This window comes from Sebastes fasciatus, chromosome 8 (assembly GCF_043250625.1).
Source record: "Sebastes fasciatus isolate fSebFas1 chromosome 8, fSebFas1.pri, whole genome shotgun sequence".
Lineage (NCBI taxonomy): Eukaryota > Metazoa > Chordata > Actinopteri > Perciformes > Sebastidae > Sebastes > Sebastes fasciatus.
In genome coordinates, this window is record NC_133802.1 from 19,917,365 (window position 1) to 19,932,752 (window position 15,388).

Consider the following 15,388-nt stretch of genomic DNA (forward strand, 5'->3'; position numbering starts at 1 on the left):
ACAAGGCAGCCCAATGGTGTGTGTCATCAATTTACACACTATTCAATCTTAACATAAGCCACGTGGTTAACAATATCCAATAAGGTGCAGGATAAATGTAAGAGAGCATTCAGGCACGTCGGAGCGCAAGAGATGGGCAGGTAAGGAGACATAGAAGAGGAGTTCGAGGTAGATACAAGTTTGTGAGTTGCAGAGAGACAGTTATCGTGTTGGCTGGACAGAAGGGGAGAGTTTTAGAGGTCAGAATTTGAGTGAGATTGGGAGAATATGCAAATTAAGTAAGAAAGTTAGACAAGTTAAGGTGACCGATTGAGAGAGGAAAGAAGATGGCGAGAGAAATGGGAAAAGGGAGAGGAGAGGTGGGGAGATTGAACTTAAAATCAGAGGAGGTAAGAGGAGGATCCATCTCAGGCAACTGAGATTTAAGTCATTCTACAAGGGGCAACAGGAACCTCTGCAATTCAAAACTGTCCCAGACCCAACATTATCAGCTAACTCGGTGGATTCACTGAAGAAGTTTGTTTTTGAGGGATCGGACTCTTGCAGAGAGATCAGTTCCAAGTCCCATGAAAACCTTTTGAATGGTTTCGAATGTGTACCTCAGTTCTTTTGGGTACTGGAGGTTTAAAGCGTAGATCAGCCCAAAGAGGTAAGCAAAAGCCGTTGGCAGGTCAGGGAGATCCTGGAGGACGATGTCTTCTACAACAACAGCAACATTAATGACTGTTGCAGGAGCTGAACTGTCATCATCCTCCAACACAGTGAGGATACCCACGATGAGGCCCTTCGTCAGCTCCTCTTCTGGGTCAGTGGCCTTGTGATGACAGACAAAAAATGACCAACGCATGAATAGTAAATCAAACTGAAAGACATTTGGCATTAAAATACTGTGGCTCAGAATAATTTATAACGCAAATTATTCCAAATACTGTATAAAGCTAATTTCCTACCTTGAATTACTTATATGTTTGACATTTTAACCCTCTGAAACCAGCGGGATCGCCGGCTATCTCGACCGACATTACTGTCTTTGAGAGGTTGTAGCGGCTCAGTTTTAAAGCTAGAGTGAAGATACTGTCTCATATGAAACTAGACAACCTAAGGAATCCAATGGCACCAACCATGTCATGTTAGCGGGAAGGAGGCTAAATAATGCTCCAAATTAGTCTACATTTAGGAGAGGGAAGAAGGGGTCATTTTGACCTCTGACCTCCAGATATGTGAATGTAAATGGGTTCTATGGGTACCCACGAGTCTCCCCTTTACAGACATGCCCACTTTATGATAATCACATGTAGTTTGATGCTGCAACAACTTATGAGACATAAGTGGGCATGGAACAATTTATTTTAATTAATTACATATACTGCTGGCCTGCTGTCCCCCCTAAAGAAAAAACGAAAACGGGTCTATGTGGATCTCTTAGGGTTAAACATTTCCATCTCATACCCCGCAACCAAAGATTTAACCCCCATATACATGAAACCAATTGAATCAACTAATAGCAAGCAAAGTACAACTCTTGAAGACACTGTGGGCATTGGGACAGATAAAGAGAACAAGGAGGATACTGGGATGGATAGACTAGAATGGGACAAAATGGCAGAGGCAAAGGTTGAAGTCTGAAGTCTCCTTTATGACTGTTACCTTGTCGTGGTAAGGGAGCTTGTGCACCCCATTGACCCCTTAGAGCTATGCCGGTGGGAGGCAACTCCTGGCAGGTTTTACCAAACCGGACAGGTCTAGGGCGAGGGGTCAGACAAAATACAGTCAAAACTGCCTCTTGACCATGGAGCTTTTAGAAAAGTGGTCTACGACCACTGCGGATAACTTGTGGAAACGGCAGCTTGGGCTAATCACCCACCCTGCTGTTAAATAAATGATTACAGAAACTGAAACTATGGATACTTACCTCGAAAGTGACCTAAGCCTAACTGACGACCCTCAAATGGGACCCATGAACCCCTTGGGGCAAACTCAAAAGAGACCTCAAGGGGGGAAAAGTCTGCTGAAGCTTAAGTCAAGAACGAGAATTGGATGCTGGAATGTTAGAACATTATACCAGACAGGAAAACTGGCACAACTGGCCAAGGAAATGCAACGGTACAACATAAGCATTATCGGGGTGTGTGAAAGCCGATGGAACACCTTTGGAGAGGTAAGAACTGCCACTGGAGAGACCTTCCTCTACTCTGGCAACCCAAAGGAAGAAGACCCCCACACATATGGAGTAGGACTACTCCTATCAAAAGACGCAGCTAAAAGTCTCATAGAATGGGAACCAATATCAGAACGGATCATCACAGCCAGGTTCGCATCCAAAGGACGCAATATCACATGCATTCAGTGCTACGCTCCAACCAACACTGCTGTGTTTGAAGTGAAAGAAACTTTTTACCAACAACTACAGGCAGTTTTCCAAAAGGCTCCCAAGAGAGACATTAAGATTGTGATGGGAGACATGAATGCCAAGATTGGAACGGATAACAACGACTGGAAGGGAACAATGGGGACAGAAGGTCTGGGGCAGATGAACGAGAACGGGCTTCTCTTTGCAAGCCTTTGTGCCCTCAATGAGTTGGTGATTGGAGGCAGTCTTTTCCCACACAAACAAACCCATAAAGCTACATGGATATCTCCGAACCACCGCACAGAGAACCAGATCGACCACATTGCAATAGACAGGAAATGGAGGAGAGTTCTCCTCGATGTCAGAGTCAAGAGGGGCGCCGATATAGACTCAGATCACCATCTTCTCGTGGGAGAACTCCGGATGAAGTTGGCAGTAAAACAGAAAGCTGGAAAAAGGGTACAGAGAAGATTTGAGACAAGAAAACTAAAAGACATCAAGGCACGGCAAGAATGGGGAATTCTACTCCGAAACCGGTTCCAAACCCTAGCAGAGGGAGAAAACATAAATGACAACTGGGAAAGATGCAAGAAGGCTATCACTGACACATGTGAAACTGTCCTGGGGTACCGAGACCCCAAAAGAAAAGACTGGATTACTGATCCAACATGGAGGGAGATTGAAGCTAGGCGAGACATCAAACTGAAACTCAACAGAGAGACAGACCGCAATAAGAAGGAAGGCCTCCGACAAGACTACCAACAAAAGAACATAATCGTCAGAAAGAGCTGCAAGAGGGACAAAAAAGCACAAGCGGAGGAGCTCGCCAACAAAGCAGAGGCAGCAGCCAGGCAGAACAACGCAAGGGAATTGTACAAAATTACCCGACAGTTAGCTGGTAAGAACAAGAGCTTTAGCCGGCCTATCAGAGACAAACAGGAAAACCTTCTCACTAAAGACTCCCAACAACTAGAGCGCTGGAAGGAACACTTTGAGGAAGTCCTCAATAGACCTCCTCCAGACACCCCCCGAGACATTGAAGAAGCGAGACGAGACCTAAACATCAACTGTGAAAGGATATCAAAGGAAGAAATCAAAAGAGCCATCAAAAAACTGAAGCTCGGCAGAGCACCAGGAAAGGACAACATCCCCCCTGATGCACTGAAAGCAGACATCAGTGCCACCGCTGACATCCTCCACGGGCTTCTAAATGAGATCTGGGTAAAAGAGGAGGTACCCAATGACTGGAAACAAGGGCTAATTGTCACAATTCCCAAGAAAGGCAACCTCAGTGAATGCAAGAACTGGAGAGGCATCATGCTTCTCTCAGTCCCTAGCAAAATCCTCTGCCGAATCATCTTGGATAGAATGCAAGAACCACTGGACAAGATATTCAGGAAGGAACAAGCAGGTTTCCGGAAGAACAACTCCTGTACAGATCACATTGCATCACTCAGAATAATTGTCGAGCAGTGCATCGAATGGCAGTCATCACTGTTCATCAACTTTGTTGACTTTGAAAAAGCCTTCGACAGCCTAGACAGAAACATCCTGTGGAAGCTGCTCCGACATTACGGAATACCCATAAAACTGGTCAATCTCATTAAATGTATGTACAATGGATTCACGGGCCAAGTCATTTCAAATGGAAAGCTATCAGACACCCTCCAAATAAAAACAGGAGTACGACAAGGCTGTCTTCTGTCTCCCCTGCTCTTTCTTGTTGCCATCGATTGGACTATGAAAAAGTCAGTGGATGGCCAAAGGACGGGGTTACAGTGGACTCCCTTCACACAATTGGAAGACCTCGATTTTGCAGATGACTTGGCACTGATCTCAGGAACACACACACAAATGCAACATAAGACAAACAAATTACATGAACACAGCAAACAGCTAGGCCTCATGATCAACGTTGGAAAGACCAAGGTCATGAGGATCAACACTAAATCCCACCAGGGAATAAATATCAAGGAGCAACCCCTAGAAAATGTGGCAGAGTTTGTCTACCTGGGAAGCAACATCAGCACAGACGGAGGAGCAGATAAGGATGTGGAGCTACGCATCAGCAAAGCAAGACATGCCTTCAGAACACTCCGACCTGTATGGCTCTCTTCCCAGCTCTCCAAAAACACAAAAATCCGAATTTTCAACTCAAATGTAAAATCTGTCCTTCTCTATGGCTGTGAAACCTGGAAAACCACAAACACAATCACCAACAAACTGCAAGTGTTCATCAACAACTGCCTCCGATACATACTGAGGATATGGTGGCCCAGAAAAATTACAAATACAGACCTGTGGAAACAAACAAACCAGGAGCAAATCAACAAAGAAATCAAAAGGAGAAAGTGGAGATGGATCGGGCATACACTCAGAAAACAAGAAACAAACATAACAAGACAATCTCTGGACTACAACCCACAAGGAAAGAGGAAGCCAGGGAGACCAAAAAACAACTGGAGACGGTCTATGCTTGACGAGTTAAACAAGATCGGGACCTCCTGGCAAGAAGCAAAGACCACTGCACAGAAGAGAGTGAGGTGGAGATCCATGGTGGACGCCCTATGCTCCCAAGGGGGCCAAGAGGACTAAGAAGAAGAAAGGTTGAAGTCAAAGAGTCTATTTTTAATAACAGAATAATAATAAATATTTACATTTTCTACTAATAACCACTCACCAGACAGTTCTTGAACAGCTTCTCATGACTGTCACGGAGATACAAGGGGAGGCCCTTCAAGGCTGCAGTCTGTCGATGTGCTGTGATGTCAGATGTCTGAAACACAAAGGGTTGGGAGAAAAATTACACCAAGATGTAACAAACATGAAGAAAGCTGAGAACAAACATGGAAACATGCTTCCCAGTTTGTGTTAAAGCTGCATTTATTTATTTTTGCCCACTTAGATGCAGAACTCAACAGACTGAAACAATCACACACTTGATATATTATGGCCTTATAAGGTTGATTATGTGGCAAACAGCTGTCCTCTTCCACATCCAGCAAATACCTGTTGAATGAAAGTCTTAAGATTTACTCCTTTTAACTCCTGATATAAATAGCTGGCTTTTTAGCTGTTAGATGTTCCACTTTCTTCACCACCTTGTCGCTATCTTTGTCTGTCCCTTAGGTAGTGTACAGTGGGGTTATTCTGATGGTTTGTCACTATGAGCAACACCTCAAATTTGACCCAATGTTTATTTAAAAATATTGATTAGTGCAGCTTTATAAAAAGAAAAAAAAATTCCTTTTTATACATTTATTTCCATAATGTCCAGAATAATGAGATTATTAAGTCTAAAAATTCACCTCTTCATCCAGTCTGTTAAGGAGTTGATCCATCTCAGGCGGGAAAGCTGTCCGCCTAGCCCGATAGAGTTTAAGGAGCCTTGGAGTGTGCTGATTAATGGCTGCTCTGAAGTTGTCTATTAGGTCCTTGTTGGTGAGCCGAAGAAACTCTTCCCTGATCTGTTGAACAACAGAACAGCAAACGTAAATGTCCAATACAAAGTCAATACAATTTCAACACCATCCTCATGTTAAAATACGTATTTTATTAACCCTCATCCTTGGGACCACAAGAATAATCTGCTGTAAGAAACAACCATCATAGCACCATGTTAACTTATGCCATCTCAAAACATTATTAGTGTAATTAATGTCATCTGAAGGATGACATTAATTACACTAATAATAAATTAGTTAAATTAGGACCCATGGCAAACATTTGATTTATCTATTATATTTGACCTATTTTAACTGCATAGGCTGCAATTGGGTGCTTTTGGTGGGACCCCCAGGACCCCAATACATTGGTATTTTTAAAAATCACTAATTAAAACAGAAAACAATGATATGAAGTCATAAGGAACAAATTGATTGACAAAGTGATGAAAAAATTTAAATGATAGAACAAAGCATGTGAGATATGACAAAAAGTATACCTCTGGGGTCTGGCGGTACCCCAGTTGGTAGGATGAGGGTTAACGGAAGTAAACAACTTCAGATTCTTATTTTGCAAAGACTAAATCTGAAACACAACATAATATATTATTGGCTCAGCTGCTTACCTCTGCCTCGTAAAACAGAGCAGGCCACCGCTCCTGAACCTCTGACACCATAGGCACTAGCTCCACAATCTCCTTGCGCCTCAGGGAGAATGTCACCTCCATCTCTTGCTTCATGAGTGCAACATTCTTATTTCTCTTCTTTAACTCCTCAACCAGAGCAAGTCTTTCCTCCTCCAGCGAGTCATCAGTATGGGTATCTGGGTGGTCAGGAACATAGTTAATCTCCCCTCGCTTTGCTCTCTTCAAAGAAGGACCTGCACCATCATCTTCACCGCTTCTTCTCCGGTTAATGCTGACCTCAATGCAGCCTGCGTTACGTAGCTTGGACCTGTAATTACCAAGTTTGTATTTTATGCTCATTTTCCATCCATCATACCCCGTTACACTGCCCGGTTCTTGAAGACAGGGGTGCCTACTGACGAGAGCAGAAGCAACAGACTCAATCTATGAAGAGTAATCAGTATACTCACCATTCTGCGTCCCTTCAATGCAGCAGGCACATTTTTGGGGTCACCAGTATCTTCCCTCCCACTGTGTATGCAGTCAATGGATGATGGTTGTTGAGAGCCTCAGGATCGAAAATCTCAGTGTCTGCATAGATGTTCTCCACAAGCTTGAAAGACCTAAAATGCAAAAGGACATCATCCAAAGAAGGTGTTTTGATGTCAGTTACTTTCTCCACATGTAACACTGGCTTGAAAAGACTTTGGTTATCAAATTGGCATGCCATCATCTGCTGGTGTTTTGTGGACAGCATGAGAAGCACATTTTTTGCTCAGTCTTATTGAAAAAAGTGTGTTTTGACTCAAACCTCATTGTCCATAATTCCACCAATGGACCAAAGCAGCAAAATCCGGAAAAGTTTCTGTGACTGCATTCATTTCAATCTGAAAGACAAAGGTGACAATTTGCTGGAAATTAGCAAAGCAGGCAGTGGTAGAATAATTAATGATGTGGTTAATGTCGCTCAAACAGGTTCTTAATAAGTTTTAAACATATCAATTTAATGTAATTGTAAACAGTAGACTGCTCTCTGGATTTGACAGTATTTTGACAAATGTAATACAATATTCTGTCCCATTCATTTGGAGTTATGAAGTTATAATTTTTAGAATAGCTTATGCAAAGAGTCTGCACATGGCTCTCCACTCCTCCACTCTGACCTCACAAGCACACATGGAGGTGCAGAGCCGAAATGGCGGTGGCTATCCGGGCTAACGGTGCTAACAGAGCTAACAGAGCTAATAGAGCCAATATAGCTAATGGAGCTAACAGAGCTAATTGCGGGGCACACCGTAAAAACAAGGCCGACGGACGCTCACCGACGGCCCCAAACTGTCCGTCGGTCGACCATCGGCCCGTTGTGTCAGTGCATCTGAGGCAATAGTGCTGAGAGAGCTAATAGTGTTAACCGGAGGGGGACGGAAGACGGACGGACGGACTTGACTGTGGCCGCTACGGGCGACGGGCCTTTGTCCTTGAGGAGGTCTAAACTCTCCTAGTGACCTCCTAGTTAAGACACGAAGCATTCAGCTAACTAACGTATACTTTAGTTGAAACAGCAACACTAACGTTACTCACCAACACCGGCTAGAAGTCACCACAATGTCCCGTTAGCATTAACAGCTTAACGGTTAGCGCAGTTTAGCCGTTGACATGTGGAAGCAGCTAACTACCCCTCTAGCTGTAATACTGTACCGACACGTTACCGTAACGTTACAACACATTAATACCATTCAGACTAACCAGTCCTAACATCGTCCTCCCTGTTTGAAAGCTTCTGGTCCATACAAGTCTCGCTAGCATCAGCTAGTTGCTAGCTGTCCTTAACTAAGCTAACGTTACTAGTGTTTACGTTAACTGTTGTCATGGTGATATCTACCGTATCTGTTAATGTATCACACCATATAACTCTGAATACAAATATGACACAATTTCAACTATATCAAACGAAAAATAAGTTAATCTTACCTGTGTGGAGTCAGCCTGGAGCTCCGGTGCAGACAGACAGACTGGAGGGCGGAGTACTTCAAACTTCAACTCTGAAAGTTGTCTTTCCCTCCATTCACAACAAAGACACGAGAGTTATCTGAACTTTCGCCCCTTGTGTTGACTCGCAACCTACAGTCTGTGTTCACAACTGAAAGATAGAAGTATTATGAACTCATTTAATGGATTTGACGCCAACTTAATGTCTGATTTGCTGGACTGACTTATATGTTTGACTCAAATGTTAATAACGTATATTTCAAAGTCTTAACAACTTGAAACGCTTTTTTATGCCAACAAATACGAGTTAGGGTTTTTACACTCTAGCTCTGATGTCACTCACTCTAGCTCTGAACATTTCGTCCAATACACAGCCATATTGAACTCAGAAAAAGTCTGTCAACAGCATGAAACTAAAACTGTGATCATTCAAAAACTGTAAAAGATATGAAAAATCTGAGTGTAAATTTACCAGTTCAAATTCGTGTAACCCGTTTAAAGTTTAAATGGTGTCTGTAGCTGAAAGAATGTGGGAGCAGTAGCATTTCAAAGTGGAGTATGTATAAGAGGATTTGAAGATTTTCTCCATTGAGATTAATGGTAGAAAAAAGTTGAATGTAAGCACTAATGTCCTTAAAGAGCTGAATGTTTGATAGTTGAGCGGTTTCTGTAGCTGAAAGATTGCAGAATTAGTTGAAGTCCAAAAAACATATGGAAGAAAAAGAAGAAGAAGAAAGATTTGGATAACATACTGTGAACACAATAAGCGCTTTCTGTCCAAAATGAGTCATTATATCAGAACCAACACGGAAACCTCAGCACTCCACTCTATACAAGCCTAAAACTAGAATTTTGACTCTAGTGAATTTGCTTTGATATGTGAGCCTAAAAAAACGAAACAAAACTTTACCTGCTGCTGCAGGTGTGGCCAACCAGTCAGACCAGGGTCAAAAAATAGCTACCACATACCATCACACACCCACACAGTAGAGACAGAGGACGATGAGTAAAACTGAAACTTAACCTTAATTGTTCCATGTAATTCTGTACCATTTATCAGTAGGCCTCAAGAGTACGGAAGGTTACTACACTTTCACAGTAGCTCCTCAACACTGCTGAAATGTAATAAATGTAATGTATTTTAAAGAAGATTTTAAAGGTACTCTACACTCTAGCTCTGATGTCACTCACTCTAGCTCTGAACATTTCGTCCAATACACAGCCATATTAAACTCAGAAAAAGTCTGTCAACAGCATGAAACTAAAACTGTGATCATTCAAAAACTGTAAAAGATATGAAAAATCTGAGTGTAAATTTACCAGTTCAAATTCTTGTAACCCGTTTAAAGTTTAAATGGTGTCTGTAGCTGAAAGTATGTGGGAGAAGTAGCATTTCAAAGTGGAGTATGTATAAGAGGATTTGAAGATTTTCTCCATTGAGTTACATTGTAAAACATATTTTAAAAAGTATAAATGGTAGAAAAAAGTTGAATGTAGGCACTAATGTCCTTAAAGAGCTGAATGTTTTGATAGTTGAGCGGTTTCTGTAGCTGAAAGATTGCAGAATTAGTTGAAGTCCAAAAAACATATGGAAGAAAAAGAAGAAGAAGAAGAAGAAGAAGAAGAAAGATTTGGATAACATACTGTCAACACAATAAGCGTTTTCTGTCCAAAATGAGTCATTATATCAGAACCAACACGGAAACCTCAGCACTCCACTCCATACAAGCCTAAAACTAGAATTTTGACTCTAGTGAATTTGCTTTGATATGTGAGCATAAAAACAAAACTAAGGCTAACCTGGTCTGACTGGTTGGCCACACCTGCTGCTGCAGGTGTGGCCAACCAGTCAGACCAGGTTAAAAAAATAGCTACCACATACCATCACACACCCACACAGTAGAGACAGAGGACGATGAGTAAAACTGAAACTTAACCTTAATTGTTCCATGTAATTCTATACCATTTATCAGTAGGCCTCAAGAGTATGGAAGGTTACTACACTTTCACAGTAGCTCCTCAACACTGCTGAAATGTAATAAATGTAATGTATTTTACAGAAGATTTTAAAGGTATTCTACACTCTAGCTCTGATGTCACTCACTCTAGCTCTGAACATTTCGTCCAATACACAGCCATATTTGAACTCATAAAAAGTCTGTCAACAGCATGAAACTAAAACTGTGATCATTCAAAAACTGTAAAAGATATGAAAAATCTGAGTGTAAATTTACCAGTTCAAATTCTTGTAACCCGTTTAAAGTTTAAATGGTGTCTGTAGCTGAAAGTATGTGGGAGAAGTAGCATTTCAAAGTGGAGTATGTATAAGAGGATTTGAAGATTTTCTCCATTGAGTTACATTGTAAAACATATTTTAAAAAGTATAAATGGTAGAAAAAAGTTGAATGTAGGCACTAATGTCCTTAAAGAGCTGAATGTTTTGATAGTTGAGCGGTTTCTGTAGCTGAGAGATTGCAGAATTAGTTGAAGTCCAAAAAACATATGGAAGAAAAAGAAGAAGAAGAAGAAGAAGAAGAAGAAGAAGAAGAAGAAAGATTTGGATAACATACTGTCAACACAATAAGCGTTTTCTGTCCAAAATGAGTCATTATATCAGAACCAACACGGGAACCTCAGCACTCCACTCTATACAAGCCTAAAACTAGAATTTTGACTCTAGTGAATTTGCTTTGATATGTGAGCATAAAAACAAAACTAAGGCTAACCTGGTCTGACTGGTTGGCCACACCTGCTGCTGCAGGTGTGGCCAACCAGTCAGACCAGGTTCAAAAAATAGCTACAACATACCATCACACACCCACACAGTAGAGACAGAGGACGATGTGTAAAACTGAAACTTAATCTTAATTATTTCATGTAATTCTGTACCATTTATCAGTAGACCTCAAGAGTACGGAAGGTTACTACACTTTCACAGTAGCTCCTCAACCCTGCTGAAATGTAATAAATGTAATGTATTTTAAAAAAGATTTGAAAGGTCCTCTACACTCTAGCTCTGATGTCACTCACTCTAGCTCTGAACATTTCGTCCAATACACAGCCATATTGAACTCAGAAAAGGTCTGTCAACAGCATGAAACTAAAACTGTGATCATTCAAAAACTGTAAAAGATATGAAAAATCTGATTGTAAATTTACCAGTTAAAATTCTTGCAACCCGTTTAAAGTTTAAATGGTGTCTGTAGCTGAAAGAATGTGGGAGCAGTAGCATTTCAAAGTGGAGTATGTATAAGAGGATTTGAAGATTTTCTCCATTGAGATTAATGGTAGAAAAAAGTTGAATGTATGCACTAATGTCCTTAAAGAGCTGAATGTTTGATAGTTGATCAATTTCTGTAGCTGAAAGATTGCAGAATTAGTTGAAGTCCAAAAAACATATGGAAGAAAAAGAAGAAGAATAAGAAGAAGAAGAAGAAAGATTTGGATAACATAATGTGAACACAATAAGCGCTTTCTGTCCAAAATGAGTCATTATATCAGAACCAACACGGAAACCTCAGCACTCCGCTCTATATGCTAGCCTAAAACTAGAATTTTGACTCTAGTGAATTTGCTTTGATATCCCTTGTGTGGTGTTCATGTTTTTGTTACTCAGCCAATGTCCGCCGATCTGTTGGACCCACCCCATTATTGGGTTTTTAAATCAATACAGCCATAACAATTTATGTAAAAATACTAAACAGATGTTTACTTTATCCCAATTACAAGCAATATAGACAGCATATGGTTAATATTTGCCATTAACTTCTGTAGGATATTATTTAGGAACAAAAGTGCTATTTGTTTTTTTGTGATAAAATGTAATAAAAAATAAAAATCAATTATAATGAAGATATGGGTGGAAAAAAACATTTATCTTGAACAAATATAAATGAAACAATGTTTTTATTGATGTTTATTTCTTTGAACTTAATTAGAAATTCATGTCAGTCTACACAACACGAACCCCATTGAACACATAGCCTATACCAGCTTATACAACACATGAGGGGCAGAGTTTTACTGTGTGTGTGTGTTGCATCTTTTGACATCCATATTTCTCCACTTGCTGGCTGCTGAGGGGCTCGTTTTTGAGCTGCCTGATGGTCAGTCTCATCCTCTTCTTCATACTCATTGTCAGACTCTGAATTGACAGAAATGTGATCCTCATATTTTGAAAACTCTTCCTCTTCATCTTCATCTTCCAAAAGTTCTCTCTTCTAAAATTAATTCTAAAGCCCTCTGAGCAGAGTCTTTTTGCCATCTTGATCGATTGCGATAAGGAGCCAGACAGCCAATTTGCAGCTGGGATATAGTGTGAGAAAATATAGACTAGTTCCCACAAGACAGAGGGTAAAATGTGCGAGAATGTGGGAGCAGACAGGTGTCGGTGCTTGAAATGTAACACCCTCATGCGGGAACAGCAAGAGCAGAAAGACAAAACTCACACACATATAGAAACAAACACACACACACACACTTACAACAGGCCCAGGTCAGAGGATGACAGAGTGTAGATACTGTACACAGCACCTACAATTTAAACACATTTATTTGTGAGGACCCGAACATCACATATGTAATATAATTGTGTAGGGGGGTGTACAGTGTGCAGTCATTGAAAAATGTGTTCTTTTATATGTTCTTCATAGAAAATGAGACAAGGCCAATGAGTCTGAGGTTGAAAAAATAATGAATCACATCATTTTTCTTTTAGTAAACATTGAAAACGGGTCCCACAGACCCCAAACACCACACAAGGGATATGTGAGCATAAAAACAAAACAAAACTTTACCTGCTGCTGCAGGTGTGGCCAACCAGTCAGACAAGGGTCAAAAAATAGCTACCACATACCATCACACACCCACACAGTAGAGACAGAGGACGATGAGTAAAACTGAAACTTAACCTTAATTGTTTCATGTAATTCTGTACCATTTATCAGTAGGCCTCAAGAGTATGGAAGGTTACTACACTTTCACAGTAGCTCCTCAACACTGCTGAAATGTAATAAATGTAATGTATTTTACAGAAGATTTTAAAGGTACTCTACACTCTAGCTCTGATGTCACTCACTCTAGCTCTGAACATTTCGTCCAATACACAGCCATATTAAACTCAGAAAAAAAGTCTGTCAACAGCATGAAACTAAAACTGTGATCATTCAAAAACTGTAAAAGATATGAAAAATCTTAGTGTAAATTTACCAGTTCAAATTCTTGTAACCCGTTTAAAGTTTAAATGGTGTCTGTAGCTGAAAGTATGTGGGAGCAGTAGCATTTCAAAGTGGAGTATGTATAAGAGGATTTGAAGATTTTCTCCATTGAGTTACATTGTAAAAAATATTTTTAAAAGTATAAATGGTAGAAAAAAGTTGAATATAGTCACTAATGTCTTTAAAGAGCTGAATATTTTGATAGTTGAGCGGTTTCTGTAGCTGAAAGAATGCATATTTAGTTAAAGGGACTGTTTGTAACTTCTTACACGTATAAATCAATCCAGGTCGGTGTCCCATGTGCGCTCGCGTGTGGCTATGCTGTTCGGCCAAGACTCCAACACAAACTACACGGAAGCACCAAAACCGCAAAGTTATATCTAGGGAAGCCTGTCTGTTAAACAGTGTTGGCCGCGGTCAGAGGACGCGGGGGAGATCGTAGCTTTGGTCTCCGGGGCCGGAGTCTCTGCTGTACTCTGCTCCTCTGCCTGCCTGCTTGCCTTCACTCACACACCACGCTCGTTCTCGCTCTTTCGCTCCACTCTCACGTGCATGCGCGCACACTACACACTGCAGAAGAGTTAGTTTAGCTCTGAGAATATCTAGTGAATGTACAGTGGATGATTGTACAGAGATAAATGCTGCAGCTCCTCCAGACCAACAGAGGTTTCCCGTGTCTTGTGAAGTGACGGGGCTCCGCAGCGAGAAACGTTATCGTCTCCGACCAAAACCCCGGTGTCTCCCCTGTTTCCTCCGGCCGCGGTCGGGATGCTGAGGCAGGAAAAGCCAACACTAGGATCAGCATTAATTCATGGAGAGATCTTCGTCTGGTCAGCTAACATTACTGCCAAGCAGGTGAACTATAGAGTGATATTGTGATTTTAGCTGACGTGTGTCACCTCACTGTTTTGAGCGATGCTCGTTCATGTCTATGTAGAGCAAGCACAAGCACGAGCCCGAGCAACAGGACGCTGACTTTCGTTGACTTAACGGCTACAGGTGTCGCTGTTAACAAGCCATTTCTGATTCTTACAAACAGTCCCTTTAAAGTGAAAAAAGTGTACAGAAGAAACAGAAGAAGAAGAAGAAAGATTTGGATAACATAATGTGAACACAATAAGCGTTTTCTGTCCAAAATGAGTCATTATATCAGAACCAACACGGAAACCTCAGCACTCCACTCTATACAAGCCTAAAACTAGAATTTTGACTCTAGTGAATTTGCTTTGATATGTGAGCATAAAAACAAAACTAAGGCTAACCTGGTCTGACTGGTTGGCCACACCTGCTGCTGCAGGTGTGGCCAACCAGTCAGACCAGGTTCAAAAAATAGCTACCACATACCATCACACACCCACACAGTAGAGACAGAGGAAGATGAGTAAAACTGAAACTTAACCTTAATTGTTCCATGTAATTCTGTACCATTTATCAGTAGGCCTCAAGAGTATGGAAAGTTACTACACTTTCACAGTAGCTCCTCAACACTGCTGAAATGTAATAAATGTAATGTATTTTACAGAAGATTTTAAAGGTACTCTACACTTACACTGTAAAAAAAAAAAAGCTAGCAGAACTCAAAATTGTAAGGTAACAAACTTCAGCAGAGTTTTAAGTTGGGCAATTAAACATAACATTTTAAGTTTTGCTTTTGAGTTTGCTCAACTTTCAATTCTCATTTCTGTTAACTCAACTCAAGTTGCAGTAACTTATAATTTCATATTGTAACAACTTTGAATCCTTATTTCCGTCAACTCAACTCAA

General features: G+C 40.9%; 1 protein-coding gene across 6 annotated transcripts; it reads right to left on the reverse strand.

Moving 5' to 3' along the window:
* Positions 1-14: 14 nt before the first annotated feature.
* LOC141772765 (uncharacterized) lies at positions 15-8,711 on the reverse strand. Of its 6 annotated transcripts, none has more exons than XM_074644150.1 (7): positions 8,391-8,711; positions 7,231-7,306; positions 6,890-7,042; positions 6,420-6,747; positions 5,659-5,817; positions 5,031-5,126; positions 15-814 (listed from the first exon to the last, which is right to left on the reverse strand). In XM_074644150.1, exons 4-7 carry the CDS (start codon positions 6,531-6,533, stop codon positions 506-508), a joined length of 678 nt encoding a protein of 225 aa, XP_074500251.1. In that variant the 5' UTR covers positions 6,534-6,747; positions 6,890-7,042; positions 7,231-7,306; positions 8,391-8,711; the 3' UTR covers positions 15-505. The 6 variants fall into 6 exon arrangements, with proteins under 6 accessions (XP_074500251.1, XP_074500254.1, XP_074500255.1 ...); XM_074644153.1 differs by having other exon boundaries at positions 7,231-7,330; XM_074644154.1 differs by lacking the exon at positions 8,391-8,711 and adding an exon at positions 8,001-8,145.
* Between the last annotated feature and the right edge of the window lie 6,677 nt (positions 8,712-15,388).